The following is an 18,954-nucleotide window of genomic DNA, read 5'->3' as shown; positions in this document are numbered from 1 at the left end:
ATCGTATACTCGTTACTGGATGTCTAGGTATTCTTGCAAATTCGATACCTAAACATCCATCGTTCATTTATTTATTACGCTGTCGACCACGCATTTTCGTCGGACGTAGTAATTTATTTAATTTATTTATCGACCATTTACCTGTCTCCTTACTTGGTCGCAAGAGAATCTGCCATTGACTCACGGAATCCGTTGTTTCCTCTTCTTTTATTTCAATCGCATCACCAATTTCAATTACATTTATTATATACACGTTTCACTCTCGAGGTAATCTATTCGTATGGTACAGGATCCATTCCGGTTATACAAACGAAAATCTTCGCAGATTCCATTTTTCAAGAGTCGATCTTTTTTTTTTTTACAAAACGAACCACCACCCAGCCAGTAAAAAACAAAATCACGGTCGTCGGACTCGATCGAATCTTGAAGGAGGGAATCCAGCGATCGAAACCAACGGGTCAAGCAGTATAGCGCTTGGGCAAAATTTGATTCGAATAAATTTCAGATACTATGACCGGTCCATGAACCACGGCTTCCCGTCGTTCGTCAATCGTTTCGTGAGAATATCGCAGCCAGTCTCAGTGACTAGCAGCGTGTGCTCGAACTGCGCGGACCATTGGCCGTCGGCGGTGACCGCCGTCCACGTGTCGGGCCACATCTGGTCTCGCCACGTACCCTGAGATATCATCGGCTCTATGGTGAAACAGTGGCCCGGTTTCATCACGCCCACGGCCTTGTTTTCTGAAAACAAACGAGAATTTTCATCGGGGGACCGAAAGATCTCAGAAACGAATCGACTCGTCGATCGCTTACTGGCATAATGAGGCACGCTGGGCGCGGTGTGAAACAGACGATGAATCCCGTGACCGCAGTAGCCGCGGACCACGCTGAACCCTTGAGCCTGTGCGTGCTTTTGTATAATGTTTCCAATTTCCCTGTACTTTTCACCGGGCCGCACTATGTCTATGGCTTTCGACAAGCACTCGTACGAAACTTCGACCAGTTTCCGTACTTCCGGCTTCACGTTGCCGACCAGAAACGTCTCGTTCAAGTCCCCGTGGAAACCGTTGTGGTACACGGTCACGTCGACTGTAAACGACAGAGACGATCTCGTCAGATCTTCTTTCGATCGCAGTATTGAAAATCGAAGGTTTACCATTACAAATGTCCCCGTCTTCGAGGGGCCTCGTGTCAGGAATCCCGTGACAAATCACTTCGTTGACGGAAGTGCAACAGCTAGCCGGAAATTGATAATAATTCAAAGGAGATGGATAGCAGTCTCTCTCGACGCAAGCCTCGTGCACCGCGCGATCTATCTCAGCCGTCGTTACGCCCACGTCGCAGATCTTCGCAGCTTCGTCCAACACTTCTCTCCCGAGCTGCAACGGTGATTTCCGATTAAGCGTGAACAAACCGCGACAGAATCGGTCCGCACCTTGCAAGCTACTCGCATCGCCTCGATCTCCTCGTCGTCGAGCACTTTGATCTGAGCCGAGCCTCTCGTCGCCTGTTCGCTGACAGACAAGCCGGTAGGATGTGTCGCGTAGTCTGGACGTTTGATACTCTCCGGCACCTCTCGAGGAGGATCCCTCTTGTACGGACGCAATTTCCCGGTGTAAGGAAAGGAAGGCCACGGATTGTATTCGTTGGAAGAATCGCCTCCACCGATTCCCTCTGATCAAACAGTTCAATTCAGAACAGTTCTCCTCTAGTAAATGCAATTAAATCTGTGTTAATCCGTGCACTCACTCACTAATTGATGAATGATTTTGTGCGTTTTCCAACTCCGTTTAAAACAGTCCTGCAACCAAGAACAACGAGCATGATTCGTAACGGTCTCGGGGGTATTTGATTCGTTTGCTCGAGAGTGGAATCCCTCTCCGAGAGGATTCATACACCAGTCGAAACTAGTGAAGCGTTTAATGATCATGATCGTGTCTCAAGAAGGGCATCGAAATTGCAAGAGTAATCGAAATTTAAATGCCGAACGTACGTTCGCCCGCCGTCATAACCTATGAACGTGCGAATTACCTGAGTGCAGAAATACGAGCCCTGTATGCCGATCTTCAGGCACGTCGGGCACTGGAGGCTGGCCATAGTCTTGCAGCCCGGTGTCTCGCACAAGCCGAAAGTGAGTGCCATTTTCGTAAAATTCTTCGACGGAAAATAACAGCGGTGGTACGTAACGTAAAGTGCCTGGACTGCTCACTAGACTAGCACTAGACTAGGCGAACGAACCGCACCGACCGCTGCTGCCAGCCGGTGACCCTTCGGGGTCACTAGTCACTAGTCACTAGCCGAACGTTCCACAGGTAAAGTCGCGGAACGATTTTTTTTAATGGATTTTACGACGTCGTCAATTCCGAAACGAACGTTAACCTTTAACACCGCGCGTCACTGCCATTGTAATTTTTGTTCACACGTTCGAAACAAATATCGCGCGCGCGAGCGAGCCATTTTTCACCGCTCGTCGCACTGTACGTACATAAGCGTGGATGCGTAGGTGTACGCGTACGTCATCGGGATCAGCAGGTGCACGTGAGGTGGCCGAGGTGGCCGTCTGCTAGTCGGTGGGAAAGGTTTCGCGCTCCCTGGCTACGTTTCCCCGGGTGGCTTCGAATAACCCCGTTCGCGAGTTATGTTAGATAGATCGGACACATTATGTTCACGGTATTCCGCATACTATTGATACTGATTCACTTCTCATGTGACTTGTACCACGCGATTCACAATTGCTGCGCGAACCTGCACCGCAAGTGCATGGAAGTTTGGTGTGGCGACGATGACGGTAATTCGAGGAGGACAGAGGTTGAGATAATAAAATGTGCCAACGGGCTGAGGAAATTGCCCAAGCATTTAGTGGTAATCTTCGGTACCAAGGAGGACACTGTGTTTGACTGTGTGAAAATAATCGGATGGTGCGTCGCGCTCGGTGTTCCCTACATCAGTTTCTTTGACATCACCGGTAATTCAGTTTTTTTTATCCACTCGTTATCTGACTGACATCACCTGCCGATCCTTAATTTATCTTCGGCTTATCAGCCGCGCCGAACTCTCTCTATTCCAGTCTCGGTTGCATTTGTATCTGATCGACTGCTCCTCTTCTTACACAGGGTACCTGGTCCGAAACGAAAGTTTGTTGAAATACGAACTGGCGAAGAGAAAGGGTGACGATCTGTTAGAACGCATCGTTTGGACGAAGCCCAACGCAGGATACACGGAAAATGGAATAACTGGTACGTTCCTCTTTGAGGTATGCGTGAAACGATTAAATAGAGGTTTCAACGTTTGATTTGTTTCCAGGTCCCAAGTCAAAGATTCGCGTCTCTCTGCTGTCTCCGCTGGACGGGAAAAGTGAGATAGTGTCGTTGACGAGAACGCTGGCAGAGGCGGTCCTCACCGGGACGATAAAACCTGAAGAGATAGATATAGATTTGCTCGATGAGAAGTTGAACTCGAGGGGAGTTCCAGATCCTGATTTAGGATTAATTTATGGTCGCGTTAACTCCACTTACGGCGTTCTGCCCTGGCAAACGCGAGTAACAGAATTCTTGTAAGTATCACAGGTATTATTTGGTCGTTCGTCTTCGATTCTGGTTCGTCGATCGTCGCTTCGACGTTGTTCATTCAAAGGTTCCATTGATTTTTCAGCACGTTACCTCTGTCTCACAGTCGTCTGTCGGCCAACGATTTCGTCTACGTGCTGGAGAAGTACAGTAAATGCCAACAGAGACACGGGAAATAGCTGGAATTGTACATAAACAGTTTGATATTCGAGGAAATAAAAGAAGAGATAGTTTTTAAGAAAACAGCTAGTTTTTATAAAGACTGAACTTGAAACGATTTACAGATGATATTTTATAAGTGGTTGCGTGCTAAATAAAACTGATCGTGTGAGCGTCGTTCCACGTTACCGACCACCGAGGAATTTAAGTAGCTCAAGTCGAACGGGACACGTTTCACGGAACATTGCGAAACTGAAACTTTCGTTTTAATCTCTCTGCCATTAGATGTCTAGAAAACGAAACGGTTCCACGCGAGTCTTCTTCACCTGCTTCTCCGTTCGATCGCGCGAACGATGACACGGTTTTAAACGTTCATTCATTCACGCGAGTACAAAAGTACAAGTGGAAACAAGTGTACGAGTAATTTCGGTCAGTCTGATCGTTTCATTTTCAACACGTTTCGTAACATTCCGTGTGCACATGTTTGTACATTTATAAAACTATTGTACAGGGAACTGATTCTGATTCTCGACGACGATGGGGCTCAGGATCAAGTTCGTCTTACACGACGACTCGCCTATCGTGGGATCTACGATTCTTGGAATATAAAATACAGTTCGTTTTTGCACAAAAGTGCTTGCGTATTTACTTAGAAACCCACTTCCTTCCTGGCTAAAAATTTCTACGAATTTTTCATCTTCGATGATTTACCAGCGTCCAATTTTTTAATAAACAATTGATTTTCATCATCGTTCCAAGGTCCGGAGAAACCTATCCATTTTCCCGTTTCGTCGGCTCAACACCGGATTATATGTATTCTCTCAGGGATGTCAGTTCAGCTTTGCCGCGAGCACAATAGTCGTTGGACAGCGAAGAGACAGACGTATTTCAAGATAAGACGAGGTACATTGTCCAGTAGCACATTTACGTGGGCAGAAAAGAAGACGAGGGCGATCGCGACCAAGATAAGACGACGGAACGTACGAGCGTGCTCGAACGTAACTTTTAATTTCTGAATTAAATCTATCGGTCGAGGAGGATCGCGTCGAAGCAAGATGACCCAGATTCCCTACGGAAAGCGAGTCCCTCGGCTCTACCTGTTGCACTCCGTCCCCCGACGAACACCCTTCGTACGAACACCTGAAATCGTCTGTTTCCGACTCCCAGTTCCAATGATTAATGACAAATTACCATTCATTCCCGCGTAAGAAACGCGCATCGGGTATCTCTCGCGAAGGATTACGCGTTCGTATGAATTAATCTCAACAAGACGGATCTCCCGTCGGTGATCCTCAGCCAAGACGTCACGTCACAACGTGAGATCCAGCGAAATGAAACAAATGATGAAATGAAAATAATCCTGACGCTTGAATATTCATAGAGATCCACGTCTCCATTTAAACTCGCGATTCACGTACCAATTCACGACTCTCGATTAAATACACACATCAATTCATTCGAATCTCTTCTAAAGTGTCCGAACGTAACGTGTCGATCAATTCCTACGTCGACCTCTCGTGTAATCCAAGTTTTATTAAGAAACTCTGCTGCGTCTCGTTAATGATCGACTCGTACTACTGAAATGTCGCGATTCTTTTGTACAACGTCAATTTTATTAAGAAAATCTGCTGCGTTTCGTTAAAAGTCGAACGATAACACTGGACACGATCTATCCAAAGTGCAATCGAAATCCCACGTCGACATCTTTGCACGATACGAATTGTATTAAAAGAGTCTGCGACGTTTCGCTAATGGTCGACTCGTACTACTCACAGTCCTTGGAGGAACGATCGAACGAGATCTTCAGATTCTGTTCACGATCGAACGATCGTCGTCGACGATTCCGATGACAAGGGAGCCCGAGAGGCGGTACGACGATTTTTTCGGCGATCGGTTTCTCAAGGATCTCGCGTGGACGATCATTATTCGCGAGAAGTCATAAATAATAAAGGGGATTACGTAGGTCGGTAGCCGACGGTAATTGAATGAAAATAATGTAGAGGTATCGTGTTGTACGGCTCAGCCAATCGTGACCCAGGTGAGTCTGTGGCACCCTCGGCGCATCCCCCGTAGTCTACCTATATAAAGGGTGTCATCTCTGACCCGGGACACTCGTGCCATCAGCAACAGGCCGCAACCGTCGCGTGTCTCTCTCCTCTTCTACGTTTCCGATCGTCGTGTGCAGTGCAACCGGAAGTCGGCAACCGACCACTGGATAATTCGTCCGGACATACCTGCGACATGGTGAGTGACGTTCGTTTCCGTGAATTTTTCGCTGCGTCGACGGATCTTTTTTTTTTGCCTCACTACTTTCCTTCCCTCCGTTTGAACGACTCGCGATTAAAAGTGCTAGGTCAGTGTCGTTTTAATTTGCCACTGTCACTTTCGTCGCTTCTCTTACGTTTTCCCTTTCGTTCGAAATTCGAATTTCGCGTGCAGATCGGCAACGGGATTAAAAAATCGTGACGAGCCGTTCGACGCGCTTCTTCTCGCTCGTCGAGTTCGCCGCACGCGTTCCCATACATTCTCGACGTAAAAAAAATTAATCGTCGAGTTTCGTGAGAACTGCACGTATGTAAATCACAGATGCGTAACTTGCTAACGCGAGAATCTCGGTTTCGTTTTACCCGTATGGATTTTCGTTAAGCCGCACACATGCCAATTATTAGGAAGAACGAGTAATCGGGAGAACAATGGGCGGAGGCGGACAGAAAACAATACGGCGATATTGAAAGAATCCGAATATCTTCGTTTCACTTCTATTACTGTTTTTTGTTCGCGCATTATTGCTTCGTTTTTAATTATTCCACGTCCGCATTCTCGTGATTTGCTCGAAATACTAATTAAAATAAAGACACGCGCTCGACTCGATTTATAAACAATCGACGAAACGCGAGCTGCTCTCCGTCGACGAGTAACGATCGAATTTTAATTAATTTTATTTCAAACCACTTGTTATTTTTAGTAGAATTCATTGGATCGATCCTCGATAAAATTGTCGTTTCGAAAGGACAATTATTCGACTCGGGGTTCGAGGATTGTGTTACGGATTCCTTACGGAAGATCATTATTCGAGATGCAACGCGGCGAGGTCGCGACGGGGTCGGTGATAAATAATATCGGCCGTGTTATTAGCTGTCTTAACAGGATGTTTAGTAATACCTCGGTGGTACACCGAGCAAGATTAATACGCTGCCTTACGTTACTTTAATTAACCCTGGCGGCAGTCACCCTTCATAATGGCCACGTCGCCTACGAGTTAAAAAGACTACTCGTTTGCGAACCCGAGCAAAGGGACGTAAACTCCAATGATCCTTATTAAACGTTCCACTTTACTCGTCCGAATTTATTTCACCACCATTTCCACGATCCCTCGACAACAGCTCACGCTACTGAATCTCTACGATAAGGAATTTCTAAACTAGACGTCATTCATTATTCACGTTGAAACACCTTCGACGTTGACTCTTCTAAAAGAGAATTCTGTTTGCTATTCATAAATTCTTTCAGATTCGCTTTGATTTGAAAAAGCAGCCCCTGGCGACCATCGGATGTCGTCAGTTGAAACAAGTCGGATGAATGTAAAACTAAGATCGACTTTGCAAGTTGTTATTGCACGTCACCAATCCGCGGACCGCGCGACCGCCAAGAATCTTAAACGAGTTCCGCGATCTCGTGAACAACCTTCGATGAAGAACGCGATCATCTTTTCCGTTGGTAATCGAGATTAGCTCGCCCGACACATTTTCCAATTCGTCGCCAGAGTATTGAATAAATTAGAATAGAAATAATATGCATTAACTCCCGAGCAGAAACGGAATTAAGCAAACTTCCCGGAGCAACGTCTGAAATTTTATGAAAAAAAAATACACAAGACGAAGAACGAAATGTCATTCTCCTTCGTCTCGTTTCATCCGTTCTGAGAAATTATCCACTCCGTTGCGTAATCCCCGTTATCCGTTTGGTTACGTAAAATAAACGCGAGTATTCTTAGACGCGTTTTCATCAATCGTCTCACGGCTTCTGACGAATCCCTCTCGCTGCTCGTAATTGCTCATGATTTATTTAATAGAGGAGCGCGTTGTACGTGTTACCCCTGGTCTGCAACGTGCTGGTGTCGTCGTCGGTGTTGACCCCTTTGAAGAGCGAGGGTCTCAGGATCTTCAAGGATGCGCCCAGCGACTTTGAATACGTTCTGAAGAGACACGACGCGAACGATCGGTCCGAGGATCCAGACTCCAAGGAACGAAGGAGCAACATGGGCTCGTCGTTCATCAGATACGGCCGCAGCGGTCCCGATGCTCAACGGACCTACGACGAGGACGACGGTAGCACCAAAGTCGACAGATATCCCCGTTTCAAGTCACCTGATATCGTCATCAGGTTCGGCAGGTCCGGCTATAAAAACGGCGAGTTCAAGAGAGGAAGGAACGATTTAAATTTCATCAGGTGCGACGACCGATCGTCATTTCCTCGAATCGTTCATTCACATTTCGCGTGGTTTCCAGATACGGCAGGAACGTGCCGACGTACCCGGTCGAAATCGACGTCACGGCCATGTGCACCGAGTTACTGTCCACCGAGCAATCCAAGGATCTGCATCCCTACGAAGCTAAGCTGTTACGTCTCTGCGACGTTCTCAACAGCGTCGACGAGCACAGGAACAGCTTGGACTTCCTGCAGGACTCGAAGCACGATTAAAAAAAAAAACTGTATACCCTGATCGTGTACCGACGCCTCAATTACGATTCGACGTTGTTATCGGCTGCTCCGTACATACGTGTATATTGTATATTGTCTTGTGTCACGCATTTATTCCTCTTCTGTATTCTCGGTTTTCCTTAAGAATCGTGGATCAACGGCGATCCTACTTGATCGATTTATTTCACTGTATATAATCGAGAAATTCTCAGTTCGCTGACGAGTAACGCTGTTTCTGGCTACTTCAACGTGCATCCACCTGTGTATTCAATGTACATATGAAAGTATATTAATCGGTCGGTCAGCTTCGGTGGTAATAACCGATTGCCTTGATTAGGTGATCAAAGCGAGCGATCGGAATCTTTAGTCGAAGCCAATCGTCCTCGAAGTACAGAAGACTATAATTAATTGCCAGAGAACACGCAATCTGTTCTGACACTGTATTTTTTTTTTTTTTGTTATCGTTCGTTTAAAGGAATTCACGTTTCTGGTACGATAAGAACTAGCATTACGATATTACGAATTGTCTGTAATCATTCTTAAACAAATGTCAATGTAAATTTAATACATGTAAATGTAATTAAATAATGAAGAAAAGTAGCTGGACATATTGTCGAATCATCATTTCGTTCCCTTCTCTCATCTCCTATTTTCGACTAAGTTTTTGCAATAAGCAACTTTTATTTGTTAATTAATTATCCATGCTGGCGAAAATTTTTTTTACAAAAGTTCTAGCTATTGACGTGCTCTACACGAAAGGATTTATGTATTTTTCTTCTAATTTAAGTATTTAACGAGNCTCCAATAGTTTACGAGTTATTTACGAAAAACGAAAAAACAGTTTTTTGCAAATAACTCGTAAACTATTAACGCTAGCAAAAACTTTTTATATGGAAATTGTAGATCTCGTCGAGTTCTACAAGAAAGGTCCTATGCAATTTTCCCGTATCTCCAAGGGTTTAGGAGTTATGGGCAAAAAACGAAATTTTCGCGAAATCTGAAGGGGTACCCCTTGGAAAAATCTCGGAAAAATCGAAAATTTTTTTTTCGCGGAATTTCGACAAATGCTTTGAATAAAAGTTGTAGGTACTACTATTACCTTCAAAAGAGGTCGTATACAGTTTCCTTCTAACACTACCAAGGATTTATCCAATATTAAGAGTAATCGATAAATAACCGAAACTGGTCACAGTTTGAACGTAACAAAAATATCAATTCTTGTCAGAACTGCGTAAAAGTACGAGAAGTAATATCAGAGATCTCGCCCCATGGGTGTCGGATTGGAACGTCGTCATTTCTCCCAATCAACCCTCGGTACCTCTGCTGTGCGTAGATTCTCGTAACGAAAGGCGGTCGTTGTGTTCCCTCGGCCAGGTAAACGAAAAGAAACGAGAGAGAGAGAGAGAGATCCGTGAGAGTCCATTAATCCGAGACGAAAATTCGTCAGAGGTTTGCACGTGGATACGCAATGTGATCACCAGCGACGACGTTCCTCCTCTTTCGATTCCCGCCACGTGTTTGTGCCTAATCCATCTGACCGATGTCCTACGGCTTCCAGCAACTATCTAGAGCTGGTGAACGCACGGCTTTATTCCACTTCTTCGGACAGTCAACGTTCGTCAAACCGACGATGCATCTCGGCTCACGTTGATCGACGCAGTCTTCGTTTCACACGTTATTCGAGGTATCGTTGAAAACGTTTGGGTGCACCAGTGATTTCCACGGAAAGTGCCTTTCGAGGAGCTTTTGTTAAACCAGTTTTCTTTCCCTCTATCTTTTATTTCATGTGAAAGTAAAAATCGTTTGCATAAACGCGAATATCGAGTGACAATTATTAGCAATCTTTCAAACTGTGTAGACTTCGCGTTGGATTTAAAAATTGCGTGTTGTAACAAACGGAAATTTGTATGAGACACGATCCGTAATGTATTTTTGGCAAAGATTCATTTTTATTAGATGGAATTACTCTTCTCGCGGCTAATGTCGTATCCGTAAGAACGTGTAGCGAGAATCCGTGTAACAAATCGACGTCGTTTAGCTTAGGGAATCGTGACAGGCTTTGGATTGTCTCGGATAATTTCCATTGTCAAGGAAAAAGGATTATCTCGTGGAATAAAACAGATTAGAGTTTCCGTGTCAAGGAAACGCGATTCCGATCATCAAGCCTGCAGTAATCATCTGTTCCCTTGTTAATAGGAATTAGTCAAGCGTATTGGAACTTGCATAAAAATAATTTCAAACGAGAGATTCTTCGAACTCCAAACGATCTTCCGATTCTGGAATCCGCGGAGTACGCGCGTCGATCGCGCGGTGTCTCCATGAAATAATATCAAAATTGAATTATGGATTTCACTGAGGCCAGCGGAGGATGATCAGATTATCTTCGGATCGTTACAAAGGAATCCTGTGTTCAATCCGTAGCTACTTTCCCTCTTGTCTGCGCGTTTAACCAGATTCGCCTTGGCTTCGGCGAATCGTCATCGAAGCTCGCACTTAAGCGTTACTTTCATTCGACATAGAGCAATTATCAGCTTCGAGATTCGATCGTTTCCGCTCTTTTGATTCTCGAGCAGATGAGATTTCAGACGGACTGATCATAGTTCGAGACGAATATTCGTGTTTTCGATCGGTGGAGGCAGAATAATCGTTGACTAAAATTGCGTAGGTGTTTCTGATGAGCCGGTGAAGAGAGGATGAATCCGTCCGAGTCGCAGCAGAATCTGCTGGCGGGCGAGGGCAGAGCGCCTTCGGTGCATTCGTTGCAACCGCCGCAAGACTATTCTCTTGGCCCAGTTGAGAAGCACTTCCTGCTGAGCGCGGAACGAGGTGATTGTGCCACTGTCAAAAGGTAATCCTTCCTGCCCGGCCGGAAGATAAATCGTGGCTGGAAGCATCCCGTCGAACCGACGAGGACCCTCGTTTCCGATCCTCGCACGTCCTTGCGCGACATTTTCTCCGTTTCCAACGTCGACTTTTATGTCGTTTCGTTTATCAAACGAGGGACCATAAATTCTCTCATAATATTTCGTATCTTCTCACTTGAATCGTTTCGTGTAGAAACGAGAAATGGTTAAACAGATGTTTAAAATGTGGCTCAGATTGCTGGAGGAGAACAAGGATCACCCGGAGCTGTTGAACATCAACTGCGTGGATCCGTTGAACAGATCGGCCCTGATCGCAGCGATCGAGAACGAGAACATCGAGCTGATCAAACTGTTGCTCGAACTAGGAATCCAAGTGAAGGTATCTCGATCGTTTCACCCTTAAGATAAGAAACGTGTTTCACTCGGTGTCTCCCTCGAAGAAATTCAAAGGAACGAGCGCGGAGTGCATCGCGGACGCTGGTACATTAGCCACAGTGATATAGCGAAACGATAACGCGGGGCGTTAATAAATAATCCAGCGATGGGAGGACGCGTTTAAAGGCACGGCACACGCTTCACATAATTCCTGCTTCCTCTTTCAGGATGCACTCCTACACGCTATAAAGGAAGAGTACGTGGAGGCCGTCGAGATCCTTCTCGAATGGGAGGAAAGAATACACACGGCTGGCCAGCCTTACGTGAGTTCAACAACTCTTCGTTCCGTTTCGCTTCATAGGAATTTTAATCGTAAAATAGAGATAAATTTTGACGGTAGAGCTGGGAAGCCGTGGACAGGTCGTCGTCCAATTTTACTCCGGACATAACGCCGTTGGTTCTCGCAGCGCATAAGAACAACTACGAGATCTTGAAGATTCTCTTGGATCGCGGCGCGACCCTTCCGACTCCTCACGACGCCAGGTGAATCTCTCATACTTTTACATATCTCGACGAACGTAAATTCGAGACGTTCAAATCGCGTCACTTGTTTGGCTTCGTGTCAATACTCGTACACCCGCTCATAATACGAGTTATTCGATTAAGAGTGCTAATTATGTTATTGCAAAAGCTGCACGTGTCGATTCCAAAAACGTGCGCATCACGCGGCAACTATGATTAATAACGTCTGACATATTCGTTTCCGATCGAGCCTCTTGTTCTCGAGCCATTTTCAATTACAAATCGACGTGCCATCGACGTGCTTTTCTAGATGCGGTTGCGACGAATGCGTGACGTCGAGCGAGCAGGATTCCCTGAGACACTCGCAGGCCAGGATAAACGCCTACAGGGCTCTGACTTCGCCGTCCTTAATTGCTCTCTCTTCGAGGGATCCTCTTTTAACCGCGTTCGAACTTTCTTGGGAACTTCGTCGACTGAGTAAAATGGAGCAGGAGTTTCGTTTCGAGTATAACGTAATTCGAACTTTAATTTCGCTTAATTTCTCGTCGGCTCGTCGCTGAGCAACGATTTTATTTCTCCAGGAGATGAGGGAGCAGACGCAGACTTTCGCCACGTCTCTCCTCGATCACGCTCGTACGTCTCTGGAACTGGAGATAATGCTGAATTATAATCCTATCGGCGACAACTGGGAGCCGGGAGAACGGCAGACCTTGGAACGTCTGAAGCTCGCGATTAAATACAAGCAGAAGCAGGTGACACGATTCCTCTCGCGATCCAAAGTAGCGATCTCGCGTGGTTCGATCGCTAATTGCATTTAATCGTTTGAAGTTCGTGGCACATCCGAACGTGCAACAGCTGCTGGCTGCCATTTGGTACGACGGTCTGCCCGGTTTCCGGAGGAAAAGCATGATCGGCCAGTTCATCGAGATCGGAAAACTCGGCGCGATGTTCCCGGTTTACAGCTCGATCTACATGCTCTCGCCGACGTCGCCTATGGGGCTGTTCATGAAGAAACCGTTCGTCAAATTCATCTGCCACTCGTCCTCCTACGCTTTCTTCCTGAGTAAGCGACATCGTCGACTGCACGCGTGTTTATTATTGCGCGACGTTTCTATTTCGAACGCGGCGAATCGAATTAAACGGTAACAGACACGGGACAATGTAATTAATACTGCCGCGTAATTGGAGCAAGTATGAAAAATCGGGGGGAGAAACTTTTCAATCAGGCTCTCGAGGTAAAAGAATTAACGTAATTTCGTTATTTCCAGTGCTCCTCGGGATGGCGTCGCAACGTATCGAGTACTTGGTAATCGAGTTGTTCGGAAATGCTTGGATGCACGAGATACTCGCAGGCTGGAAGAGACGCGAACGCGGCTGCATTCCCGGGTTTGTCGAATCCGGCGTCATCATCTACGTTATCAGTAAACAAATTTTAATTACCGTGTTTTCCTCGATCGTTCCACTCTACGTGAATCTTTCAATCGTTTCTCAGGCTTAGTCATTGGCGAGATGAGATCGTTATGGTCCGACGGGCTGCTGGAATACATCTCGGATTTATGGAACATCGTCGATTTTATTCAGAACATGTTTTACGTGATTTGGGTCATGCTCAGGGTCACCGCGTGGTTCGTCGTTCAGGTAAGAAATGGCAAACAAATCATTCTGACCCCGTTGGTATTAACGAGGGTTCCTGAAACAGCGAGAGTACTGGAGAGGTTTGGATCCTTGGTACCCGAGGGACCAGTGGCACGCGTTCGACCCGATGCTTTTGTCCGAAGGAGCTTTCGCGGCCGGCATGATTTTCAGGTAATTAAAAATGCTGACACTTGACTTCATTATGAATCGATGGTGAATCGTTGAATCGGTCGCAGTTTCTTGAAACTGGTGCACATATTCAGCGTGAACCCGCATCTCGGTCCGCTACAGATTTCCCTGGGGAGGATGATAATAGACATTATCAAGTTCTTCTTCATCTACACGCTGGTCCTGTTCGCCTTCGGCTGTGGTGAGCTTTACTTATTCAAATTCCACGCGCTAAAGAATTAAAAGAAACGGCCTTCGAGTTTCTTGATTAAACCCGAGCCTCTGTCATTGATCTAGGAATGAATCAACTGATGTGGTACTACGCCGATTTGGAGAAGCAGAAGTGTTATCACATGAAGGAATTTCCCGATTACCCGGACTTTGACAATCAGGAGAAGGCTTGCTCGATCTGGCGACGTTTTGCCAAGTACGTACAACGTAGGTATCGTGGAAATTATACGTATATGTCGTGTACATATGTTTTCGATTCTAGCTTGTTCGAGACGTCGCAGTCGCTCTTCTGGGCCAGCTTCGGTATGATAGACTTGATGTCGTTCGATCTGACCGGGATCAAGAGCTTCACCCGGTTCTGGGCGTTACTCATGTTCGGCTCCTACTCCGTCATCAACGTGATCGTCCTGCTCAACATGCTCATCGCCATGATGTCCAATTCTTATCAAATCATCTCGGTAATATATAAATACCAGTCGACGATAATCGAAATTAATCAGGTTCAAAGTACGCGATCTTTGAAACGTTTCGTGTCAGATTTTCTTGTCGATCGAATTGATTAATCCTGAAATGATGGATGATCGATCGATTGATTCTGCGATTGATCGCAGGAAAGAGCCGACACCGAATGGAAATTCGCCAGGAGCCATTTATGGATGAGCTACTTCGAGGACGGTGACACTGTGCCACCGCCGTTCAACATGGTCCCGACGGGGAAAACGTTTACGAAAATTCTTAGCTGTGGAAAGGGCAATCGTCAAACCAGATCTCTCATCGTATGTATTTAGAACGATCTAAACGTAGAATGGTGAAAATTTGAATGCGAATTTTCAGAAAAAGTCGAGGGAGAAGGCCAAGTCGAGACACGACACAGTGATGAGGCTGTTGATTAGAAGGTACGTGACTGCCGAGCAGAGGAAAAGAGACGAATTCGGGATAACCGAGGACGACGTCATGGAGATTCGACAGGACATTTCTACGTTACGATACGAGCTGATCGATATCCTCAGACAGAACGGGATGAGGACGCCGCAGATCGATAAACAGGAGCGTAAGTCTCAGGTTAAAACACCGATTTTATTTTTAGTTTATCTATCGTTTCGCAAAGAATTCTCTGATTAATTTATCTCGAGATAAGTAAATTCTCTAAATAAATACTCGACAGTCAGATTATCGACAAAGGATCAGCTTTACCGAATCGATATGATTGATTGAACGATCCCGATTGATCCTGAAATTTCCGATTCCAGTGTCTGGTAAAAAGGGAAGGGTGATGGAGCGGAGGCTGCAGAAGGACTTCCAGATAGGCATAGTGGAAGGCATAGTGAACGCAGTGATTCAGAGCGATCAGGAGCCGAAGGACGTGTTCAGTCAGATCGCCAAGGCCATCGGTCGCAAGAGCAGCGGTAGCAAGAAGAAGGACTGGAACGCGGTGGTCCGGAAGAACACGCTGGCCAAGGACCCGATCGGCAGCACCACCGAGGCGACCATGAAACAGACGCGACGCAGTATACGTAGAAACTTGCAGCACCAACCGGACTCAGACCTGGTCTCGTTGGACCCGAATCGCTTGGTCGATTACAATCCTAATCTGTCGGAAGTGTCGCCGACCACTCGAGTCGCTTATGCCAAATTCATGCTGAGTCGGAGCAGGCCGTCTCCTCCGGAGGGCGAAGGAGGTACGACGTGGTCAGACATAAATGCATTTTAGACAAACCGTTCACCGTTGTTCTTTTGCAGCAGCTGCGAAGGAGGGCGAAGGGCCACCGAAACGAACGATGTTAAAGTCGAGTTTGTTAAAATCAATGAGCACCAGCAGCGTCGACAAAGGTGGGGAAAAGGCAGTAGAAGTGAGGGCACCGTCGCCGATTCCGGAAGATCCACGGGAGGACGAATCTCCTCAAGGAAAGGCGGCGACTCCGAAACAACCGGAACCGAAACCGCAACCAAAACCACAACCGAAACCCGAACCGAAGAAGGAGGAGTCTAAAGTTGAAATCGAGGACGAAAAGAAGAAGGAAGATGAGGAAAAGAAGAAAAAAGAGGAGGAAGAAAAAAAGAAAAAAGAGGAAGAGGAGAAAAAGAAAAAAGAGGAGGAGGAGGAGAAGAAGAAGAAAGAACGCGAAGAGAAGAAGGAAACGAGTGGACCTCCGCCGAAACCACAGGAGGAAGCTCCGGTCGCGACCACCAAATTGAGAGGAAAGTCCAAAGCGACTGGACAGGTGATGGGTGGTTGGATCTAAACTAGTCGGCTCGCTGCGAAGATGATCTCAAACATTGTAATTAGGTAAATTAGAAGGGACCGAGATCGTCTTGCTGACTTACTTTCGCTTTGTTAGATGATACCACTCGCATAGACGAAGATAACGAGCGGAACGAACGACGTTACGCAATAATTTTTAACAATCATTCACAAGATTCATGTTTTTTATCTAACGCTTAGCGCACCGATCTGATCAGCCTTCATATTTTTTAAATCTTATACGCGATCGATCGCATCGATACTTATCCTATATCCCATTGTCGTGTATGTACAACGATCGTATAAAAGGTATAATAAATTAAATCGACTACGAATCGATTCGAATCTTCTCCCCACGCTCGTCACGCGCAATTCCCGCAGAGTCTCGACAAGAATCTACAAACGAAAGCTCGCGTTATTTCCTTATTATTTACAAGACTCTGTAAGCTCTTTCGTACCTTCTCTTGCCATTTTTAGTCGCCACGGCCTCGTTCGTTTGGACGTTCCCTCGTTTCTTCTTCCGATTGTCAATTTTATCTTCCTATACACACGAATCAGAAATTGATCGATTATCACTTCGTCGGGTACGATCTATCGTTTAGATCGAACGAACCTCTATCAATTCGCCGATCAGAAATTCTTTCAACTTCTTCTTCGCGTCGGAAGAGTGTCCGAAATCTTTGAAACCACGCGTCGCGTCCTGTCCCGCGTACTCTTCGAGCAGATCGGATCCTCCGGGATGCTGCAATTCAATTAAAAATTTTGCACATCGTTCGATGAATCTGATTCTGAGTTTTCTCGTTTCTTCTCTCACGTGTTTCATGTAAGTGGTCACGTCGTACACGAAATCCTGAATCACCAGCCAGCACTTCGCACCGTCTCTTCCATTCTGTCGCGCCACTTCCTTCAACGAATACCTCGTCAATTCGCCCATTTTTCAATATCACAAATCGCGACCGCGAGTTCACAGTTTTCCGGATCGAAATCGATCCGACTCGTGGCGAACTCGAGCGTCGACTGGACACGAAAGGAGACGATGTCTAATATTGAATGGCACGAGGAAAAAATTGATAAGACGCGGACGTGATTGATAAACGGAGATAAATCGTGTCACGTCTCTGATTACAGATTGGGAATTACCGCGGATCATTTGCAAGACTTTGCGTTTATTGAAAACCAGGAAACCGCAATCACACTTGAAACGTCAATCATATTTCTAATGAGATTTCTTCATATCACGTGTACTGTACACTTTCATCGATTCATACTCGTTTATTTCCTTATCTTTATTCTCGCCAAATGTTCCAAGCATTAGTCATCAGATACATACGCAAAAGATGAGAGATTACATGTTGTTAGAAATACAGTAAAGGATCGTTCGGATTTCGAGGTCTGTCAGGTTTCCTGGCCACGCTGTTAGAATCGTCCGGTGCGTTTTCCTCCGACTCGAGTTCTGGAGGCTGGCAAGCCATGGCTCCGCAACGATTTATGCAGCACTTGAGTTTCCCTCTGCAATCGGCGTCCACGGTACAAGTCGGCGAACAGACCCACCTGCCTTTCGGTACCGCCGGACAGTTACCCGGTTTCTCTGAATACGATCGACGTCGTTTAATTAAATCTGCATTTCTTCTCGTATAAATATTCATCAACGATCGCTAACAGGTGTCTCAAGTTCAATACCTGGCGCGGTCGTTTGCCTCGTGGTGACGGGTTTCGCGCAAACAGAGCCGCCGCAATTTGTCGGACAACATTTACCGATGCCCAGACATTGCGAATCGGAGAAGCACGATTGGGTGCAAATTTGCACTGGCATGGGTGGAGGGCAGGAGCCCGGCTTCTCGGCGAACGGTTCGTATCTACGAATCATTGCTCTAATTATTATACGAACCGAGATTATTGTAATGTGGTAAATATATGTACCTGTGTTGACCGGCTGCGATCGAGGCTGACGCCAGGACGAACATCGACACGAGTAACTTCATTGTTTTCACTCAGTTTCCAAGTTCGATGATTAATGTTCACTGTTTTTTCATTATCTTTTCTGTGCTCTCCCGAGGGTTTTTACGTTTTGTGAATGAGAGGGCAAACGGGGTCTCCTATATAGGATCGATCCCCACTCGACGCCCGAGCACGCGACGGCCCCGAGATTGTTGGACCCAACTCGGATGTCGAGACACAATTAATTACATTTAATTAAACGAGTATCTAATTCGAGCGGAATCGGAAGGAAGATTGCGGTTTCAGTTGATTACAATAATCTCTCGTCCCTTAATTGGTCGTCCGATCAAATCTCGTTAGAACGAAAAATTCTCTTCGAAAAATCGTTCAGTAAAAGTGCAACACGACGTATCGAATTTTAAATTCCTCGAGGGATTTTCCAAAGTGACCACGTGAATACCACGAAGGTCCGTTAGATACTGTCGACGAATAGTCAATGGAATGCCTCGTGCCAATGTTGCGATAATAAAATTTACATAAATGACGTGTTACG

The 18,954-nt window shown here is 45.9% G+C and overlaps 6 protein-coding genes across 10 annotated transcripts; 3 read left to right on the top strand and 3 right to left on the bottom strand.

The window, feature by feature from the left end:
- Window positions 1-188: 188 nt before the first annotated feature.
- LOC108625058 (methionine aminopeptidase 1) lies at window positions 189-2,310 on the bottom strand. Its single transcript, XM_018024766.2, has 6 exons — window positions 2,032-2,310; window positions 1,750-1,801; window positions 1,436-1,674; window positions 1,157-1,379; window positions 814-1,089; window positions 189-741 (listed from the first exon to the last, which is right to left on the bottom strand). The coding sequence occupies exons 1-6, from the start codon at window positions 2,140-2,142 to the stop codon at window positions 509-511; spliced, it is 1,134 nt and encodes a 377-aa protein (XP_017880255.1). The 5' UTR covers window positions 2,143-2,310; the 3' UTR covers window positions 189-508.
- A 97-nt stretch (window positions 2,311-2,407) lies between these two features.
- Tango14 (transport and golgi organization 14) lies at window positions 2,408-4,358 on the top strand. Its single transcript, XM_018024768.2, has 4 exons — window positions 2,408-2,965; window positions 3,114-3,236; window positions 3,304-3,553; window positions 3,652-4,358. Exons 1-4 carry the CDS (start codon window positions 2,662-2,664, stop codon window positions 3,743-3,745), a joined length of 771 nt encoding a protein of 256 aa, XP_017880257.1. The 5' UTR covers window positions 2,408-2,661; the 3' UTR covers window positions 3,746-4,358.
- Window positions 4,359-4,437: 79 nt separating this feature from the next.
- LOC108624992 (FMRFamide-related peptides) lies at window positions 4,438-9,032 on the top strand. Its single transcript, XM_018024656.2, has 3 exons — window positions 4,438-5,969; window positions 7,798-8,174; window positions 8,234-9,032. The coding sequence occupies exons 1-3, from the start codon at window positions 5,967-5,969 to the stop codon at window positions 8,424-8,426; spliced, it is 573 nt and encodes a 190-aa protein (XP_017880145.1). The 5' UTR covers window positions 4,438-5,966; the 3' UTR covers window positions 8,427-9,032.
- A 473-nt stretch (window positions 9,033-9,505) lies between these two features.
- On the top strand, window positions 9,506-16,798 carry trp (transient receptor potential). Of its 5 annotated transcripts, none has more exons than XM_026813570.1 (18): window positions 9,529-10,110; window positions 11,092-11,274; window positions 11,525-11,669; window positions 11,893-11,988; window positions 12,066-12,208; window positions 12,498-12,699; window positions 12,769-12,939; window positions 13,016-13,250; window positions 13,456-13,608; window positions 13,680-13,825; window positions 13,887-13,993; window positions 14,059-14,192; window positions 14,288-14,417; window positions 14,484-14,679; window positions 14,833-14,997; window positions 15,056-15,272; window positions 15,472-15,900; window positions 15,965-16,798. In XM_026813570.1, the coding sequence occupies exons 2-18, from the start codon at window positions 11,120-11,122 to the stop codon at window positions 16,462-16,464; spliced, it is 3,324 nt and encodes a 1,107-aa protein (XP_026669371.1). In that variant the 5' UTR covers window positions 9,529-10,110; window positions 11,092-11,119; the 3' UTR covers window positions 16,465-16,798. The 5 variants fall into 5 exon arrangements, with proteins under 5 accessions (XP_026669372.1, XP_026669371.1, XP_017880211.1 ...); XM_018024722.2 differs by having other exon boundaries at window positions 9,532-10,110; window positions 15,962-16,798; XM_026813569.1 differs by lacking the exon at window positions 9,529-10,110 and adding an exon at window positions 10,134-10,150 and having other exon boundaries at window positions 15,962-16,798.
- Window positions 16,631-17,517, bottom strand: LOC108625030 (cytochrome b5). The gene is made up of 4 exons (XM_018024724.2): window positions 17,278-17,517; window positions 17,077-17,205; window positions 16,922-17,004; window positions 16,631-16,859 (listed from the first exon to the last, which is right to left on the bottom strand). Exons 1-4 carry the CDS (start codon window positions 17,395-17,397, stop codon window positions 16,826-16,828), a joined length of 366 nt encoding a protein of 121 aa, XP_017880213.1. The 5' UTR covers window positions 17,398-17,517; the 3' UTR covers window positions 16,631-16,825.
- Window positions 17,518-17,720: 203 nt separating this feature from the next.
- On the bottom strand, window positions 17,721-18,870 carry LOC108625029 (WAP four-disulfide core domain protein 2). The gene is made up of 3 exons (XM_018024723.2): window positions 18,384-18,870; window positions 18,144-18,319; window positions 17,721-18,051 (listed from the first exon to the last, which is right to left on the bottom strand). Exons 1-3 carry the CDS (start codon window positions 18,443-18,445, stop codon window positions 17,819-17,821), a joined length of 471 nt encoding a protein of 156 aa, XP_017880212.1. The 5' UTR covers window positions 18,446-18,870; the 3' UTR covers window positions 17,721-17,818.
- Window positions 18,871-18,954: the final 84 nt, after the last annotated feature.

The sequence above is a fragment of the Ceratina calcarata genome, unplaced genomic scaffold, assembly GCF_001652005.2.
Source record: "Ceratina calcarata isolate Rehan_Ccalc_2016 unplaced genomic scaffold, ASM165200v1 scaffold337.2, whole genome shotgun sequence".
Classification (NCBI taxonomy): domain Eukaryota; kingdom Metazoa; phylum Arthropoda; class Insecta; order Hymenoptera; family Apidae; genus Ceratina; species Ceratina calcarata.
The sequence above is the reverse complement of the archived record's forward strand: the minus strand, read 5'-3'. Positions and strand labels throughout refer to the sequence as shown.